This window comes from Mya arenaria, chromosome 4, assembly GCF_026914265.1.
Source record: "Mya arenaria isolate MELC-2E11 chromosome 4, ASM2691426v1".
In the NCBI taxonomy this organism is placed as follows: Eukaryota; Metazoa; Mollusca; class Bivalvia; order Myida; family Myidae; genus Mya; species Mya arenaria.
Genome location: NC_069125.1, coordinates 59,576,998 through 59,597,851, shown reverse-complemented (window position 1 = coordinate 59,597,851; position 20,854 = coordinate 59,576,998). Strand labels below are relative to the sequence as shown.

The following is a 20,854-nucleotide window of genomic DNA, read 5'->3' as shown; positions in this document are numbered from 1 at the left end:
CAAGGTTGGTATAAATTTTAAGGGTTTTGTCACCAAGTACTTCTCTGTGAGCTGTCTTGCTGTACATGCTTAAAACCCTCCTGCGCTTATGCCAATTATGCACAGTCCATCAAGGTTTGAGTGTTCCTAATGTTCGGCGGTACCAGTGAAAGTATGTATAGACTTTATCTATTTTCGGCTATATTTGATAGCATTAACAACATCGCTTATCTTAGTTATCAATGAGTGTATGACAAAAGGAAGACCACAAAATTTCACTGGAATACTAGGCGAGTGTCAGAAATAGAGATAAAATTTGAACTTTGAAAAATAATAATACATATTTCTAGCCAAAGTTTTTGTTTCAAAATATATCTGATAACAACCAAGAACAAGAGCACTCGCAGATCTGCCATATCCCCCACTGAATTAAGACAATATCAACTTCGCCTAACGACATCTGATAACAATGAAAATTAACAAAGGGCAATAACTAAAAAAAAAAAATGCAGCCAGAATTATGGTTCCTGTGCACTGCAATTTTCCTATATAAGATATATATAAAGTTTGATGTCAATACCACAAACACCTTCAAGTTATGCTCCAGACATAAAAATAAGTATGAAAAGATATTTCTCAAAGATACTGCACCTTGAATTATGGTTCTTGTGCACTGCACTCCTACTCAATGAGATATACCTGTTAGAAGTTTAAGTAAATACCTCAAAGACTTTTCAAGACATCCTCTGGACAAGATTGCCCAGACACGCATACTTACTCACACCTACCATTACTATATCCCCTTCGCCTATTGGCAGGGGACAATAAAGGGCTCAAAAATTGAATTTACAATAAGCTCCCCTGCACTGATGGTCATGCAGCATTAAGCTGTGCATCTACATCAATTGTCTTCTCATATTTTACCACAGTAATACATATGTTAACCTTTAATTTAAAACTCAACATCAGTTTTTCTGTAAGTGTTTATTTGCATAAGAATAAGCACTTTCAACAAAATATGAATGACAACAGAAATCTCTTTTCTAAGATCACATCTATAAACTTACAGACTTGCTGGCTAAATCATTGATGGTTAAAATCAATGTCTTAACAAAAAGAAATCTTTGATCTTTATAATCAGCATAATCAAGCACAGTAGTTTGATGAAAAGAACTCCAGCTTTTAGAGTCATATGACCTGTAAAACTTTAAAATAACAGATATATAGGCTTTTCGAGACTTTCTGACACTTCAACTGCAGTAAATTATTTTATCCTAGATCGTTCCTTTGATAAATCTGATATTTTTTTTTATATATTTAGGCTATATGTTTTTTACAGGTGATATGAATCCAAAGCAGGAGTTCATTATCATCAAACTACTGTGTAATCAAGGGGTACACAAAATTCATGTAGAAAAGATCGTAATTTGTGTCAATATTTAAATACTAAAGGATGATTTCTTATTCTAACATTAACCTTTGGGAATTCAATATATACATGATTAAGGTAATACAATTATTGTGAAAAAAATTTAGGACTAGACTCCTTAAGTAAAAGCAACCCCCTCCATCCCAATTTCAGAAGTCGGGATGGTTTAATCCAAAAATCAGAATTGCAAACAAGAGTTTTTGGTCTAAACATGCATATTATCTTTCAAATGATGTTAAAAGTTTTTGTCCCTCGTAAACAGCAGTTCACTTACTAAATCTTTGGAGTGCAAAATTTGCAAACATTATAAATAACTGATGTTAATGGTTTGTACGCAACTAAGGAGAAAAGAGATTACACTAACTGTGTTAGGGGTTTGAAAAGAATACAACTTATATTATATTGCTGATTAAATATGACTACATAGGAAAGAGGGCCAACCCATGTACCTGAGAGATGATTACATGTACAACACATCTTAATGCATAGAAAATAATACATCAAAAAGTATGCCAAGCAAGGTTTGAAATACACTTGTTATTCAGCTTTAAACAATCATTATTATGGTTACAGACATTATCATCAAAATCAAAAAGATATATAACTTTACTTCTTAAAAAGGAAGCTTTTGACAAGAAAGATAAATATGCTGAAAGTATTTTCAATGGTCAAACCTTGAAGTACTGGGCACCAGAAAGGTCTTAATTGGACAGCAAAAAAAAAGTATGGGGCACAAGAATGTCTGTATTTGATGGCAAATCTCTAACAAACATGCATTGATACAATACAATGAAAAAAATCCTCTATCATGACAAGGGCTGACCCAAAAGTAAATGGGTTCTGGCTATTTAAAAATACTGTATTGTATGTTGGACAACACAGAGCTGTACATGCAAAAATTTAAGTTAAAATGTACACAATAGATGAAAATAATACATGTACTCTTATATTTTGAAGAGGTAGGTAGCATTACCCAAGGCACAAGATAACGTTGCTATGACAAATCCCCGTTGTTAAAGATATTAACTTTAATCCAAATCATTTTTGTGTGTTGAAATAGTCTTTGAATGCCCCTGTAGAAGCTCTAGCTGGTGTACAGATAACATCCACCAATTTATGGATCAACCCTTGGGTGTAATCTGTAGAAGCATAAACTGGTGTACAGATAACATCCACCAAATTTTGGATCAACCCTTGTATATTATCTGTAGAAGCATACACTGGTGTACAGATAACATCCACCAAGTTTTGGATCAACCCTTCTATATTATCTGTAGAAGCAAAAACTGTTGTACAGATAACATCCACCAAGTTTTGGATCAACCCTTGTATATTATCTGTAGAAGCACAAACTGGTGTAGAGATAACACCCCACCAAGTTTTGGATCAACCCTTCTATATTATCTGTAGAAGCACAAACTGGTGTAGAGATAACACCCCACCAAGTTTTGGATCAACCCTTGTATATTATCTGTTTTTTATTGCCATTCTCATTCCTATTTACAAAACAAATGTTGTCAATGTAATGTATACTCCACTTAAGTTTAAAATTGATAAACAAATCAGTACCTTTGTGAATTATTATGAGATCTGTATTAATGGATAGTGCAAATACATCCACATTGCTAATTCTACCAGTATTTTAATAAAGTTCTTTAATGCACCGAACATATTTTTCATAACAAAACTCCTATCAAAAACACTTAGTTTATAGTAACTAATAATTAACAAGAAAAAACAAAACATAAATCTAATCAAAAACAAACAAGATGTGTATTATTCATACACACTTAGCACTTTTTGTAACTGCTGACTAAGTTGTTTGGAAATGATTGGTGTCAGTTCAAAACAACAAATTCATCGCAAAAAAATTATATCCAACCACAACAACTTGGGAACTGCAAATCTAATATTTCACACTGCTACATTCCATAAAAACTCCTAAGTGGAAATGATATAAAATACTACAAAACAATGTCTTACAGACGTCAATTTTCACCCAATATTTCATACCTTGGGTGCACTGCATACATCAAAGAGAGCAGTAACACATTGGATAATAAATAGTAAACACAAAAGGTGGAAATTAAATGTTCACATGCAGAAGCAAACATTTGTTCCAGATTGCTGTAAAATGATTCTTTCTACCTAGATATTGTTATTTCATTCAAAGTCTAAATCATCTTCAATAATTTCATTGTTCAATTCTAAAATTTTGAGACTACTTTTTAAAAATTCATGGAATTTTCTGTTTTTCACATGGTGCCTATATCAAGACATGAACAAATGAAGCACGGCAACAAATACTTAAGCTTGCCCGGCACATTATGTAATTTAGAGTGGATTAAAACCACTTTTTTCACCTGCATGTGAACTCAAAAAAACATAAAAGTAGTAGTACATAATACTTCAAGGAATGGAAATGGCTATAACATTTGGGTGCACTTGATGTGTATATTCATATATTGTACATTGCACATGCATAAACACAATTGATTACATATCACTACAATCAAACTCAGATCTCAATACATGCAAAATAGACTCATATATTCCCCCTTACTAATAATTCATTATGAAAATCTTCACATTTAGTTCTGTTTCTGGTTACTAATCTGCCCCTTCGAAAGTGTGTTTTTATCTTTTAAATTTTCCCATTTCCTGTTTAGTATGGCTTGTGTGTCTATGGATACTAGGGTTTCTTGAGAAACCAATACCAACAGGCAAAATCCAGTGACAAATTAGAACATGAAAAAAAAACTTCAAGCGACCAGAACGAGAATAACTACTTGTATTTTATCATTAAACATGTAAATGTAAGTAGGTTTGAGTTAAACAATTCTAGTAAACATAATTTCTGCTATTTCATAACATGAAGACTGAAGTTACAACACATGCAGCATACATGACCAGCAAAGATGGCTACAGCAGTGGGTCTCCAATTAGATCAGTCAGCTTTCACTACCCTCACCCAACGATTGCAGATACATGTACTTACATAGATTATACATAAGATCAGCACAACTATACAAGTCATCAAAATGTACAATTGTTGTATTTTTGGCCTCAGAATTATTAACATGATTTGAATGAAGCTACAGTATAGGCATTAATCTGCAGGTTTCTTTTTCATTTTTGATATATTTGGTTAATGTTAATTTTAAGACTTTCAAAAGATTGAATTCGAGATTCAATTCTGTAAAAAAAATTGAATATACAGTTAAACATTGGCACGTTAATTATTGGTATCAATTAATGGAAATGTTAACAATTATGTACATAATTAAAAGCTATACTGCTTAAACGTTATTAACTTTAATTAGCTGACAGCCTGAAATCTTGACACTGCAAAAATGTATGCCATGCTGAAAGTTGGAAATGTACTATGTTATAGTTTCTAATTTCACTCACATTACAACATCTAATTTCAGATAAACAAAACAATATTCAGCTTAATGGTCTCAACAAGACAAGACATATATATGTTTAATGCCTATGAATATAGTATATATTCTATTGTAATTACGATACCAATCCTAACCACTAGCATTTATAAAAACAGAGAAAAAAACAACTCCTAGTTGATTTGTGTTTCTAAGTGTCCCAATTCATCAACAGTGGTAAGACTTGTGCGCTGGGATTTGCCCTCATCCTCCTGCCTCTCTTTGGTAGAGGCCTCCCCTGCCTCTTCTCTGGTGGTATCAGAATCTACCGCCATTTGAACACTGTCCTCTGTATTACTGCCTGGGTTTTCCACCCCCTCATCGTCATCATCATCATCTTCTTCAGCCATCAGCTGTTTTGCAATTTGGACAGCTTGGAACTCATTATAATGCAGTTTTCTCTTCTGTTGAAAACCCTTCTTGTGTTCTGGAAAATCAATTAAATAATCAATAAAAACACCAGTGAAAACTGGAATTGTCAAAATCAGCAATAACTTTTAATATTAAACAATTTCATCATTATTTTTAACATTTGTATTAAAACTGTAATCCGACTGGACTAAAAAAATATATGTTAAACAGTTAAAGGGACTTTGCTGAAAAAATGTTTTAAGACAAAAATTTACAATTCACTTTTCAAGAATTTATTTGACTGAGGTTAAATCAAATAAGCAATGGTTACCTTGACTCCATAGTTCTACAGAGACTACAACTTTGTCCAGTTACTTCAAGTTATTGAAAACGGGCCACAAGATGCTGGTGGGGTAGGGCCCATATAAGATGCAATAGAATTGCCCACTAAAGGCAGAACAAAATTTCTTAATTCCTTTAAATGTCCATTAAAAGTACTGTAGAGACAATTGTATGTAGAATAAATATCCAGAATTCCAAGTATAAGTCTTACGGAGTTCTTCAGGTGTCAAGTCCTCCTCCTCCTCTTCGCTCGACTCTTCCTCAGTGGATACACGTCGCACACGCCGACCCCCAATATCCTCCAACCTGTAAACACACAATACTTTAGCATGACCAATGTAAGGTATAATGGCTCTAATTACATGTTTGACATGTTTTTTGAAAATTGTTATTTGTTACTTTTGTTTAAGTGTAGGAAATATGTGATTTGTATTACAAATATAATTATATATGATTAATATCTATATTATTATTATTATAATTATTTAAACTTTGGATAATGTTTTATCATTGTTACAAGAAGTTTGTTCACCATTTTACATGAGATAATAAAAAAACAATGTCTGACTTCACTGGCCTTATAAACTTTACAAGAATCAAGTAGGATTTAAAAAAAATAAATAAATAAGTTGCATCCACTACCCACAATTTACATTTTCATACTGGAGTTGTGGTTCTTGTACTTTCAATAAAGCCACAAAGCCTTATTATATATATACATGTATATTGGTTATATGTTTCAAGTTTCATTCAAATGCCTATTCAAAACTTCTCTTTTATTTGTTAGGCCAAAAAAAAAATATGTCTGGTTCAGGAAACCCGACCGACCCTATTTTTACCCGCCGACCCTAAACTTTTTTTTCGAAATCGCGGCCGAAAACCGCTATACTGCGTATTGAAAATTTTCTTTTCTGTAGTTATTGCTCTTTTGGTTAATAGAGCGCGTTTATATCGATCTTTGGGTTAATAGAGCGCACAACAATGGCGGCGCCCATGGCGTGTTCACCAGCCACTTTGATGGCCATAAAACTCCAAAAATGTGAACATGGAGCAGAGCGGCAGGTCATGAAAGCGGTCCAGCATGGTTGCACAGCTTCGGAAGTATTCGAGGAGCTCCATGGGCCAACCAACCCCAAACTGGTTGCCACCAAACGGCGCTGACCTTGGTCGCAAGGATCTGTGTACCTACTGTGCTGACTTGGAATCTGAGACAGATGCAGAGCTTAAAAAATTATACAAAACTGTACTGCCTATCTGTCAGAAATGCAGAGAATTGAAGAAAGAGCCCATTGTGCAGAGAAAATATGGAAAGCCAAAGTCAAAATAATTTTAGAGTGTATGTATTGAAGAATATGAATACATAATGGGCAAATGTTAAACTGTAAAACTCTTTTTAAGATTTTTTCCATGTGCTTTCTGTCAGTACATGTAGTTGAAAATGCAGTGACTAGTAACTGTATCTATCACTGCTAGATTTTTTGGCAAACATTTTATCATTGGAGTGTTGAATTGTACACTGTCATATGTTTGAAAACTTATATAAAGTAAAAAGTACCAACCCCTTTAAGTAAAAGTATCAGAAGATTTTCAGTGAATGTCATTAAATATATATCAGTGAAAAAATTGCCATGTCATTGAATGTACGCATTTTGTACTTTAATAATTGTGTTTGGGAAATATATCAACAGTCAATTAATAATATTAAACTCACAAAGTATTGGATAATACTTTTGTTGCTCTTCTAACCTGGACCCCTAGGTCCTCAGTGCACTAAGGTTGCCTAGCTAATGCCTTATATGATTTTGTGCAACACCACTCACAATGTGCATTTGTTACAATGACAGAATTCACAAAAGAGATGTATTAAAGTGACTTATCTTTACAAGATATTTTAAACAAAATTGTCAACAGAAATCTTTAAAAAATGGAATTTTTATAAAATACTAGGTTGTACATGAATCTCTTTTGTGAACTCTTTGTGCAGGTTAGCATTGTACAGAGGGTGACTAAAAGGCATAGGGTACATAAACAGCAAGCATAGAAAAGGAAAATAATGTGAATAAACAAAGATGATACATGGTTAGATAGATTAGATAGATTTATTCGACATAAAAATTGCATATAACATGACAAATACAAATTTAAACATGTATAAACATATATAACATTTATGTCAAGGATAACACAAAAAAGAGTTAAAATAAAACCTTATTTCCATTGTGGTCCTTACAGATAATACAGGGTTGAAATGCTCTGTTATTATGTGGTTAAATGACTGCATTGAAACAAGCACACATCACAATACCACATGCTGGGAGTTACAACGTGATCTGACTGCTCTGTGCATCGTCTACACATAGACAACATACGTCCGAAAAAAAATAAAAAAAAAAAAAATGGAAAAAATGCCTACCCTCCTAATTTTTTGGGACAACGTTTCCTGAACCAGACATATTTTTTTTTTTGGCCTTACATGTAATATCTTACAAAGGGCCATCAATATGACAGTTATATAACTTGTCAAGAACGAGCACATTGTTTATGTGAATAAGTCTATGAAGTTTGAAGTTGATATCTTCAATAGTTTAACCCTTTGCATGCTGGGTAAATTGTCGTCTGCTCAAAAATGTTGTCTGGTTTATTCTAAATTTCTTTCAATTTACTTAAAACTTTGGGGATATATTGACTTGAGTGGCAAACAGCTTGGAACCTGACCAGGCGCCGAGTTACTCCGCGTCTGGTCTGGTTCCAAGCTGTTTGCAAAGCCTTTAAAATCGCCATCAGCAGCTTAAGGGTTAAAGTGATTGAGGGACAAAAAGTAAGATGTTTGATTTTTTTTAAGAAGGTGTGTTTTATAACTTGCCTTTAAAGAGTGCATTGTTACCACGAGTAAGTTTATAAAGTTTGAAGATGATATATTCAATGGTTAAGAAGAAAGTGTTAAAGAAACACTATTACTCCCAAATAAGATTTACCATATATATTCAATACAACTGTTTTAATCTATCATAAGGTCCTTATAACTTCATCAGTTGAATGGTTCTACTGAAAAGTTGGTTATAACTTTTTCTATAGCAAAAGTCAGTGATTTTTCTTTTGAACTATTTTCACCACCTGTACCTTGCAAATTTGGGAAAAAATCGACCAAAATCAGGCCAAAATAGCTAATATAATGGCAAATATACATTTTTCCATTGTTTTTTTTTATTCAGTAACATAGTCTGCATTTATCAAAGTGGGAAAAAATGAATTTATTAACTGGACATTTTTTCGTAAGGGGAAAACAGCTTTTAGAGGGCAGTAATTTACCCCCAAAAAATCACTGAAAGTTATGCACTCCATTTCTGCACAGGTATGAGTAACAAGTACGGCTAAATACGTAAATGTCAGAGAAATTTAGTTTTATTGGGCATAAACTTGGAATCATCTATTTATAACAATTCCCAGTCATTGGGGAAAATTGCGCCCAAAGGGTATATTTAACCACAGTGGGTATTTGCATTTATATGCAAATATTTATCGCTTGGGTAAACTTGTCCCCAGTGTCAATTTTGCACCCAAAAGAAAATCTTGTCATTTAAACGCAAGGCACATGTTTAACAATAAAAAAGAAGTTTTCTCTTATTTCTTTTATGATAAATATTAATTTGCTGACTTACTTGTCTGTCAGATTGGCTGGGTCCATGTTCTGGACACTAGACTGCCCAAAGCTGCCTCTTCTCTGTATGTTCCCCTCCTCATCTTCTTCTTCCCCTTCTGAGTATTTGTTGTACGGTGTCGGGGGCTCATCTATCTTCATGTGACCATAGTCCTTGTCTGGAGGATGGTGGGTGGCAAGAATGTTCATCTCATCCCATTTCATCTCTTTCCCCTTCCTGTAAACAATTACATAGGCATTGTATTAAGCAGTGTTTGTAAGTAGCACAAGCCCCAATATCAGAGTCCTAAGAGCCAGAATGAGTGCATTCCTCTTTGCATTATATGAATAAGGGCACCAAGTATCGCAAAATATGCCTGTCCTCTTTTTAGCACACCAAATTTGGTGATAAGTGATCAGACAAGACCGATTTACGTAATTTCTATAAAAGGGGATAACCTTGAGTGACTGAAGCGATATGACTGGTTAACGAACTATCCAAGATATTATGTGTATTCCATACACATTTTGACCACATTTGGAATCATCAATGGTCAGGCAATAAAAAGGCTTCTATAAAGTTATTGATCAGACAAGACCAACATTATGTAAAATTCTATAATTACACTATATAACTCTCGAATTACTCAAGCAATATGGCTAGTTATTGATTTTAGGTAATTATTATAATTAAAGGGTGATGACTCTCAAGTGATATAGATTGTTATCAAATTTGTCCGAGATATTATATAAATTTTAGGTAATTTCTATAATTAAAGGGTGGTAACTTTTGAGTGGCTAATGCGATATGGCTGGTTAACGGCTGATAAGGGCCATAAATGTAACAATATTGAAGCATAAGTTACAAAACTTGTCACAAAAAGGAGTATTAATATGGTAAGCAAGTGAGGAAAGTTTGAACTAATATCAAGGATGTTTTCTTTAGTTATTAACAAAACCATAAAAATTGTCTTAATTACTAAGAATACAAAGGGCATTAAATGTTACAAAATTTTAGCATTACTTAAATAACTTCTCACAAAAGGGCGTATTGTTACTGTGAGGAAATTTCATTTGATATCTTGAAAACAGAAAGGCTGATAATTTATTAACAAAAACACAAAAAAGTAGACGGACAGACAGCAAGATTATTATAGACCCATATGTGTTTTGGGACCCTTCAATTACTTATATAAATATGAATATAAATTATTCACTTCAACTACATGTAACAGTGTTTGAGTCTAAACAAGAGTCCTGCAATTAGACTTATAAAAGTTGGCTTGTATTTCCAGATTTTGTGTCTGAGCCATAATTTCAAAAATCCAATAAGCACAAATTGTATTCGAAGTGTAAAAGTATCAGAAATAAAATTAGTTTTCATTTTGCAATGCATGAAATCATTATCATTTAGACTCTTAATAGTGTTTCCGCTGGGCATTTTTAGCACAGCCCAACTCTGTGCCAGCCTTGTGACTGCCGGTATATCCATGCTGCCCAATCATCTAGCCCTGAGCCTTGTCATTTTCATTTTACAGCTTCTTGTGTATTTGTATAATGACCAGACAACATGTGGTTTTATTATCGGTAACCTACATATCCGATAACTGATGTCACGCATCCACTAATTATTGGAACTTCACCAGTAGGCAGAGTTAAAGAATGCCAGGCCAGCCTATCCAAATATATGATGAGAACACACGGCTCATTTCGGAGTAATGGTGTTTAAATGTATTTGTAAACATTTTCAAGGTGGCGCTTAGAAGATCGAATACATCTTTTATTGACAAATATAAATTTGTAAAATTTTCTGGAAAAAAGTTTGTCAGTAAAAAAATAAGTGACTACTGAGCTTGTTTTTATGCTTTATGTTATGTAAACTCCTAGTATTTTCCTTATGTCTATGATGTCAGAAAAAAGCAAATTCAGCGAAACTGCTTTTTGGAGTGTTTTCATCAACTTTCTGTATTGTACAAGTGATTGTTCATAAGGGCAGTATTAAACTTTAACAAGAGATGTTAGTGAAACATTTATGCCCCCTTGGGAGCCAAATTGTTAGTAGGATTTGGACACTTAAATAAAATATGGACAATCAGAAAACCTTTTTTCAGCTTACAGTCACACTGACCTTGACCTTTGACCCACTGACCTCAAAATCAATAGGGTTCATCTGCTGGTCATGACCAATAAGCCTACCTAGTATGAGGTCCCTGGGTCAAAGCGTTCTCAAGTTATTGATCGGAAACCGTTTTTCATGTTAAGGTCACACTGACCTTGACCTTTGACCCACTGACCTCAAAATCAATAGGGTTCATCTGCTGGTCATGACCAATACACCTACCAAGTATGAGGTTCCTGGGTCAAAGCGTTCTCAAGTTATTGATCGGAAACCGTTTTTCATGTAAAGGTCACACTGACCTTGACCTTTGACCCACTGACCTCAAAATCAATAGGGTTCATCTGCTGGTGATGACCAATACACATACCAAGTATGAGGTCCCTCGGTCAAAGCGTTCTCAAGTTATTGATCGGAAACCATTTGGTATTCCGACCGACCGACAGACAGACAGACCGACCGACCGACCGACCGACATGTGCAAAACAATATACCCCACTTTTTTCAAAAGGGGGCATAATAATAAAACTAGTATGAGGTCCCTGGGTAAAAGCGTTCTCAAGTTATTGATCGGAAACCGTTTTTCATGTTAAGGTCACACTGACCTTGACCTTTGACCCACTGACCTCAAAATCAATAGGGTTCATCTGCTGGTCATGACCAATACACCTACCAAGTATGAGGTCCCTGGGTCAAAGCGTTCTCAAGTTATTGATCGGAAACCGTTTTTCATGTAAAGGTCACACTGACCTTGACCTTTGACCCACTGACCTCAAAATCAATAGGGTTCATCTGCTGGTGATGACCAATACACATACCAAGTATGAGGTCCCTCGGTCAAAGCGTTCTCAAGTTATTGATCGGAAACCATTTGGTATTCCGACCGACCGACAGACAGACCGACCGACCGACATGTGCAAAACAATATACCCCACTTTTTTCAAAAGGGGGCATAAATATCATTTTGTTCTCATATGTCAGCATATGAAAACAACAGTGCTGAAAGTCACATTCATACCCTATATATAGATCCCGATTGTACCAAAAAGATTTGCCCCACAGTACTTGTTGTTCGTTTAAAAAGTATATGTATTAAGGCAATTCTGATTGTTTTAAATGTTCAGCTGTCTTTGTGGGTTTTCATCATTGTTTATGCTTTTTAGGAGAAAAGCAAAGTGACATTCTGACATTGCAAAAAAGGAGATTAAAGACAAGTATCCTTCTCCTACCCTACAACAGACACATTTTTTAATTTTTTTATGAATATTCCATCTGGGAAATTCAATCAAGGTGAATGTGAATTGAGGTGTGTGGTACGGCACAGACTTTGTTTCATGAGTTTCCTTCTTTTCCTCTTACAAGCAGTGTGGGCTTTTCAAGACAACTTTTGTAAAATCTTGCCGACTTATGGTTCATACTGATTTTTATTTTTTAAATTAGATACTTTAATAATCAAATATTAATATGAATGCAAAACTAATATTATAATTAACCAGGGTGCCCTTCAAGATAAAAATTGAAGCTCTTCTTGCCCTTTTTAGAAAAGAAAATACCATGCCCTTTATCAAAGCTGGAGAAAACACTAAAGAGTAAATGACATCACAGACTGGTATTCAGGTATCACTTTCACCCATAATATGGCAAAATTAATGAAACCAGATAAAACTGGGTATTTCTGAGACTGGAGAGTAATACCATATCATAAGAGTTTTAATTTCTTGTCTTATAGGGCAATTATTTTTAAATAATATGCTTACTTGAGCTACAAACATGATTAATTAAGCATTTCTTTATAAAGAAATAAATGTCAATTTCAAGAATTCTGCTGAATCCATTTTTAACATTTAATCCATTTTAAACATTTGGTGAACTGCAGGCCAATTACATGACTCATATTTTTATTCAGGACATCTTAAATTCATGCTGGACTCGTTGGTTTTGGAATGAAGGAATCCAGTGGATTTCTAAAAGTCAGTCAAATGCCGACTACTGTAATAGGTCTGGAAAGTTTATTTCAAACAATTTGTTCAGAGTGACTGTAGTCCAAAGGGTCCTACTAAACACTGCAAAGCCTAGCAAAGCCAAGCAAAGTCAGTTGTATTTTTATTTATTGTTATTTATTGTTATATATTTTTATGAGTTTTATATATTTAGTTGGAAAAATGTATAATTTATTGCAAATATTGTGTTAAATTTGTAAAATTACATTACTTCAAGATGGTGAAGTCCAGCAAAACCTAGCCTATGAAAACCTAGCAAAGTAAAGCAAAGTCTGTTTTATTGTTATTTATTTGTATTTATTTTTATGAGTTTTATATATTTAGTTGGAAAAATGTATAATTTATTGCAAATATGGTGTTAAATTTGTAAAATTACAATACTTCAAGATTGTAAAGTCCAGCAAAACCTAGCAAAGCCTATGAAAACCTAGCAAAGTCAAGCAAAGTCTGTTTTATTGTTATTTATTTGTATGTATTTTTATGAAATTTATATATTTAGTTGGAAAAATGTATAATTTATTGCAAATATGGTGTTTAATTTGTGAAATTACATGACTTCAATATTGAAAAATCCGGAAAACCTAGCAAAGCCTATGGAAACCTAGCAAAGTCAAGCAAAGTCTGTTTTATTGTTATTTAGTTGTATTTATTTTTATGTATTTTTATGAGTTTTATATATTTAGTAGGAAAATTGTATAATTTATTGCAAATATGGTGTTAAATTGGTAAAATTACATTACTTCATGATTGTAAAGTCCAGCAAAACCTAGCAAAGCCTATGAAAACCTAGCAGAGTCAAGCAAAGTCTGTTTTATTGTTATTTATTTGTTACGTATGCAAAATAACTAAATAAATTTTATGTACCATTTTTGGCTTTCTCATTTCTACCAAGTATCGGTTTGCTGGTCTGCATCGAAATTTTATTGCACTGTCATAAATGAAAATATCTGAATACAAAGAAGTTGTTTACTATCAACGGTTGGAGATTAAAACACCTGGCATTTATCATTAATCATACATCACTTGAAAGAGGTTGTCATTAGGATTAATTTTATTACCCCATGTCAGTTCCATCCAGTGGTGAATTTCTCCGCCAACCCGTCCACAGCCAATGAGAATATTCACACCTCTTACATAATGTGCCCTGTATTCCTTGGCCAATGAAAATATTCCGTCCCGTCCCGCTCACTCCGCCTCCTATTAGGTTAAGCCAATCAAAATAATTCATCGACATTATTCAACATGTAACTGACTTAGCTCTAATTTCTTTGACTTTGCTAGACTCGGGTAGTATATAATGCACATATGCCTTATTCTCTTTATCATAATATCATTTTAATTTTAATGTACAAAGACATCTTTTTGTATTTTAATATTACTTATGCGTGTTAATTCATTGACTTTGTTCAAAATAAAACTGACTTTGATTGACTTTGTTATAATTTGCCTGACCTTGCTTGAATTAGATATTGTATCATGCAAGTATTTTCGTTCTCATAAAGTCTTTTTTCAACAAAGACATCCTTTTGTATTAAAATATTACTTAAAAATGATAATATATTGACTTTGTTAGGAATATGTCTGACTTTGCTAGGCTTTGCTAGACTATGTTTCAGCTCAACCTTGCTCAACGTAGATTGAATTTGATATTGTAGCATGCAAGTATGCCTAAATAATGTTCGTTCCCATAACAACAATTACTCAATAAAGACAACATTTTTTAGATTTAAATCTTACTTATGAATGTTAATTCATTGACTTTGTTTAAAATATCCCTGACTTTGCTAGGCTTTGCTAGACCTTGCTCGACGTAACTTGAATTTGATATTGTAGCATGCAAGTATGCCAAATTTTCATTCCAATAAGGTCAATTATTCAACAATGACATCCTTTTGTATTTGAATATTACTTAGAACTGAGTGTTAATATATTGACTTTGTTCAGAATAAATCTGAATTTGCTAGGCTTTGCTAGACTTTGCTTGACGTAGCTTGAATTTGATATTGTAGCATGCAAGTAATACTATGCCAAATTTTCGTTCCAATAACGTCAATTATTCAACAAAGACATCCTTTTGTATTTGAATATTACTTCTGAGTGTTAATATATTGACTTTGTTCAACAAATCGGACTTTGTTCAGAATATATCTGACTTTGCTAGGCTTTGCTAGACTTTGCTTCGGCTCAACCGTGCTCGACGTAGCTTGAGTTAGATATTGTACCATGCATGTATGCATATTTTTTGTTCTCATAAGAACAATTATCCAACAAAGACATCTTTTTTAACATTTAAATCTTACTTATGAGTGTTAATTCATTGACTAGGTTCAAAATATCTCTGACTTTGCTAGGCTTTGCTTGACTTTGCTAGACGTAGCTTTGATTAGAAATTGTTTCGCGAAAGTATACGGTATTTTATTTCTCATAAAGTCATTTATTCAACAAAGACATCTTTTTGTATTTTAATATTACTTATGCGTGTTAAGTCATTGACTTCGTACAAAATAAAACTGACTTTGCTCGACTCAGATATTGTATCATGCAGATATCATGCAAATATGCCTTATTCTCAAATCACAATAAGTCATTAATACGACAAAGTCATCTTTTCGGGATGAAATAACGATTATAAGTCCTACTAAACTTACTTTGTTAAAAAAACCAATGACTTTGCTTGACTTTGCAGTGTTTAGTAGGACTGAGTCCATACAAGTGTACAATAATTGATTTTTTTACGATTATTGATATGGCAAATCCTTCACGTACAAATTGTTTTGTCCCAAAAATGGGTAGTTATTCTGATTAAAATCCCAGGTTAAAGTAAAATTCCAGGTTAAAGTATATTGTGTCAATAAAATATCATAAAAACAAGAAATATTACCAGATAATGTTAAATTATACCATGTAATAGGACACACTTTTTACCCCAGAATGTTGCGTCCTATCTTATATGTATAAGGTTTTGATAAAAAAAAATCTTGAATCCATTTCAGGCTGAAATTCTCTGATCAGTGACAAAGGGGTTAGTACCGGTACTGTGTCCACTGAAGAAAACAACTATCGTAGATTAAATCACGCAGTAAACACATGTATATAAATGGAATGTTTACTTCAAAATGATTTATTGAGAAATAAATGGAAAACAAACAGAATGTTTACTATTTATAAAAGGGACATTACTCACAAAAACTCAATGTGAGTCAAGTGTGAGTTATAACGGCAGTGGAAAATCGGCCAATATAAGGTAAACATTAATTAAATGTAGTTCACGATTTTAACGTTACGATATTCTACAATATACTTTGTTGTAAGTTTCTGTTTTAAAATAATACAAAGGAATAGCATACCGTAAGGTAGCATAATAGTCACTATCTTACGATACATCATCAGACGACACGAAGGCGAATTTGAGGGCTATGAGAAAAGAGTCATCAGGATTACAGAATAAGACTGTTGTTTATTACTTGAGCCAATTTTTGCATAATTGCCAACACATCCGGACCGTCGTTTTCAGAAGACCTGCCGGACCCGTACCAAATTTGCCAGACATGTCTGGCGGACCGGAACATTTCGGGAAGACTGACTTGTTATGATTGTATTTGTGAGGTCTATTTAGAAGCTTGCCAGAGATGGCCAAGTTGTTATGATTGTCATATTTGATGTCTGTGTCAGTTAAGTTTTATTTGAAAAGTAAATCCTGTGTTTTAATGCATTTAATTCTTGTTTAGTGCAAAATACCTTTGCCCTTGCGCCTTACATGGTAAAATATGAATATAAACCTTTATTATCTATTTCAAACATAAAATAATTCTCTAAATACAATCAGGGTTCGAATTAAACTTTGAAGAGCACTCGCAAAAATTTTTGAGTGCTTTTTGAGGCAGCTTGCAAAATGAAAAATCAACTTGCAATTTTATTATTTGCTTTATTCCCTTATAATATTCATAATTGTCTAATTAACCCTTTACTTCATGTAAACCTAAGCCATTTCAGGCTGCCAGTTCATGGCTTATCAGTTCATATCAGTACCCCTACTTCATAGGAGATTATTGATATTATTGGAATTTTAACCCTAATGTATTACAAACCTATTTTCTTAGTATTTCTTTTGGTTTAATCAATAAGTCATCAATGTAAAGTTTATAGAGAATTAAATTTCCAATCCAGTCATATAAATTTTATTTTGTTATCTAAATTATTTCCGCATGATATTCATAAACAAACAGAAAAATATGTCAAATTTGATGAAAATTAATTTTTATTACACTTTTATTTATCAAACATAACACGAAATATTATATAAACAACATATTTTTATAATTCATTTAATGCAACCTGAATTGAAACAAAGATGGACAGAATTAAAAAATAGTTCACAACAAAGAAGCACGGTATATTTATATATATGATACAGAAGAAAAAAAAAGTTGATCAACAGTCACAGTCAGTGTTTTTTTTCACTTTTAGGGGAATGGGGCCAGGGCCCGTCAGGAGGGGAAAATCGCGTCGTAAAAGGGCAAAAAGGGGAAAATGTATAAATGCAAAAATCATTAAAGCTTTGCCTTCCTCTTTAATAAATTGATCATAGCATATACATAACAAGATCAAAGTGAAAGTGAAAGCAATCTACAAAGCAATATCTCTTTGTTTCATATTGTAAAGGTTGATTATGTTGTCAATGTCCCCTGCTGACAGTTCTTTTGGCACTCTCATACATATTCTTATAAGACGCACCTTTCATTATCACTATCAGACGACGATTCACCGCAATCCGAATGAGATTTATCATCACTGAAAGTTTCAGAGCTGGTATAAGAAGTGCTACAAATGCTGGTGCTGCTGCTAGCAGGCGCAATAGACATACAAGATTGTTTAAATAAAACATCTTCTTCGAGCCGACAGCAGCCTTTTTGTCAATCTTTTTGGTGTAAAATTTCGCGTTGTGCGACATTTTGATTTTGAAGATTGACGGGACGCTTGTTTTTTCATATAATCGTAATATAATTAATTTTCCGAGCGCTTAAACGATACCGATCAATCAAGGGAGACTAGCACGTATGATCACTACGTGTAAAATGCGGCGCCAAACTGCGTTTACCGTATTGAAAAGTGCCGTAATTACGATCGGCAAAGTTATTTTAGAGGACGATTTTGACATCGTCGGGAGGGGAATTTTTTACTGAAATAGGGGAAAAATATATACTTTTTGGAGAGGGGAATGGGGCCGAATTTCGGCCCCAAATCAGGCCTAAAAAAAACACTGACAGTACTTATAACTTTCGGTTATTTAACACTACAATGAACAAATAAAGTTATTATTCAACTACTACATGAGGCCTGCATGCTATTGTTTACTAAATTTATATCGTTTATTGCATGTCCATGTATTGTCATTTGGGTTTGATTTTAAAAATCCTCATTGCTCGTATCCTTGTGTGCGTGACGCCGAGGTCTAAATTCTCGACGTCGTACTCAATGTCTCAAACTCATTTTAATTGAAGCCAGAATGTTCCGATTCATCAGACAAACACTGAAATATAAATGACATTATTCAGGAATGTTGTTTTAAACTGAAGTTAACAAGGGCAGAAATTAGCTCTACATTGCATTCTTGTGTATTCGAAAACACGTGTTTCAACAGCTGATCGATGTTAAATTGGGTCATGTCAAAGTTTAACAATAGGGATAGTCATTATTTTATAACACATTTGTACTTACTTTCAATTTGTAGAAGCAGATGCGCATTTTTATGACCGGATTAGCGAAACAGAAGTGACACATATGTCCCATATAATGATTTATGGCCTTTGTTTATACAAGCCAGATGATTTTTTGTTTATCCAACATGGCCGACATTTTGACACGTTTTCGAACCATGACCTGTGACGTCAGGCGCGTGATCAATAAAATATAGTTGTATTATTGGTAGCTAATTATAACTTGCAGTATTGTGTAAATTTCCACGAGGAAAACGAGACAGGAATGCCCACAAACCTGCGCAGTCAACGTTTTACGCATCTTTGATACCAGTGACCTTATTTTGCGATTTTTCGAAATTCTTTAAATAGTAACATAGTGTTTTTTTTAGTGCATTGTATTTATCGATGTTTATACTTCATGAATATGAATTTATAGCGCATAAACAAGCATCAGGTATGAAAATAAATGCCCCTACATTACGAATACGTAGGATTACGTATCTATGAAGCTATGGATAAAACGTTAAGATCCGTATCTATGAAGCTATGGATAGATAAGTAAAATTGCGTATCTATGAAGTAAAGGGTTAAAGTAGATATTTACACCTTAGACATATTTTGAATATTAAAAAGTATCAATCTTAAGTGACTCGACTACTAGAACTTGTTGATGGCTTATTCTTTTTTGGGGGGATGGATGACTCATCGGATGCTGGTCGCTTTTTGACAACAAAGCTGTCCATTGACATTGTTCACTTTGACAGTTGGGTGGATATATTAAAAGGTTGATGGGGTTTACATATAGTGCGCGAAAGCGCTGAATTTAGCCAATGATTGAGCTAGGTGATTATGTCATTTGTATTCACTTAGTATTGGGCACGCCTCGGAGCATCCCGGAATGATTCGAGATAATAGTCTGCCTTTTCAGTATTTGCTATATTTCTGAAAACCTTCTAGAGCGTGACTCTATACTGTCTTCTCTATAATGGTAGTGTAAACATGCCAGGCTGTTTACACTCGACTACGTAGCGGAGTTAAGTTCATGTTTATTCTACTTTCCTTTTAACATTTTGTGGTCTAGAAAAAGCCACTTGCAGAATTTTGCGAGCTTGAATAAAAGTCACTCGCAATTTGCAAATGTCGAACCCTGACATTTTTTTTTTTTTTCAAAAATCCGCCCATTTTTTAACAAACCTGTTTAGATGTTAAGGATTAGAAGAATCCTGTATAACAAGTCTTATATTTTAGACTAAGAGTTAATACCCGCCTGACTAAGAGTGACTGCAACTCTAAAGGTGAAAGCCTAAGATATATCTTTAAATGTTTGGTTCTGATGTGTCAGCAGTTTAAAGTTTAAAGCTAAATTACCGAATGTTTCATTGTTAAGCGATGGTGTTATAATAAGGTAATAAGATATAAAGTCTAAGATGAATTTGTTATACTTTTGCACATCGCGACATCAGCATGAAGTTCTCTATTTGACTAGAGATTCGCAACGCGGTTTTAACAATTTGATGCATTTATTATATTGCTTTATGCTAAGCATTGAACAAATTCTATTTCGTAGTACTAACGGAGGTTGAGGTTCAGGATGGTCAAAGCTGGAAGATGTTTTTAATATTCCTTTCCGTTTCTTTTCGCACGACGCCATTTTGCAGATTTTCCAATGTTTGTTTGTAACGCATATTCTGATTGGCTATTGAAAGCCTTACGTGAAAGTCGCAAAGTTTACATAGCACCATAAAATATTATGTTCACGGTGCCATATTCTGTGCGGCGGTTACCTCCCTCTCATAATATGTAGTCGAACAGAAGAGTGATTTCAGTGCAAATTTTGGCCCCCAAATATATCCGAAAC

The 20,854-nt window shown here is 33.6% G+C and overlaps 1 protein-coding gene across 1 annotated transcript; it reads right to left on the bottom strand.

The window, feature by feature from the left end:
* Positions 1-944: 944 nt before the first annotated feature.
* Positions 945-20,700, bottom strand: LOC128231434 (protein phosphatase inhibitor 2-like). Its single transcript, XM_052944253.1, has 4 exons — positions 20,571-20,700; positions 9,204-9,419; positions 5,756-5,850; positions 945-5,278 (listed from the first exon to the last, which is right to left on the bottom strand). Exons 1-4 carry the CDS (start codon positions 20,645-20,647, stop codon positions 4,986-4,988), a joined length of 681 nt encoding a protein of 226 aa, XP_052800213.1. The 5' UTR covers positions 20,648-20,700; the 3' UTR covers positions 945-4,985.
* Positions 20,701-20,854: the final 154 nt, after the last annotated feature.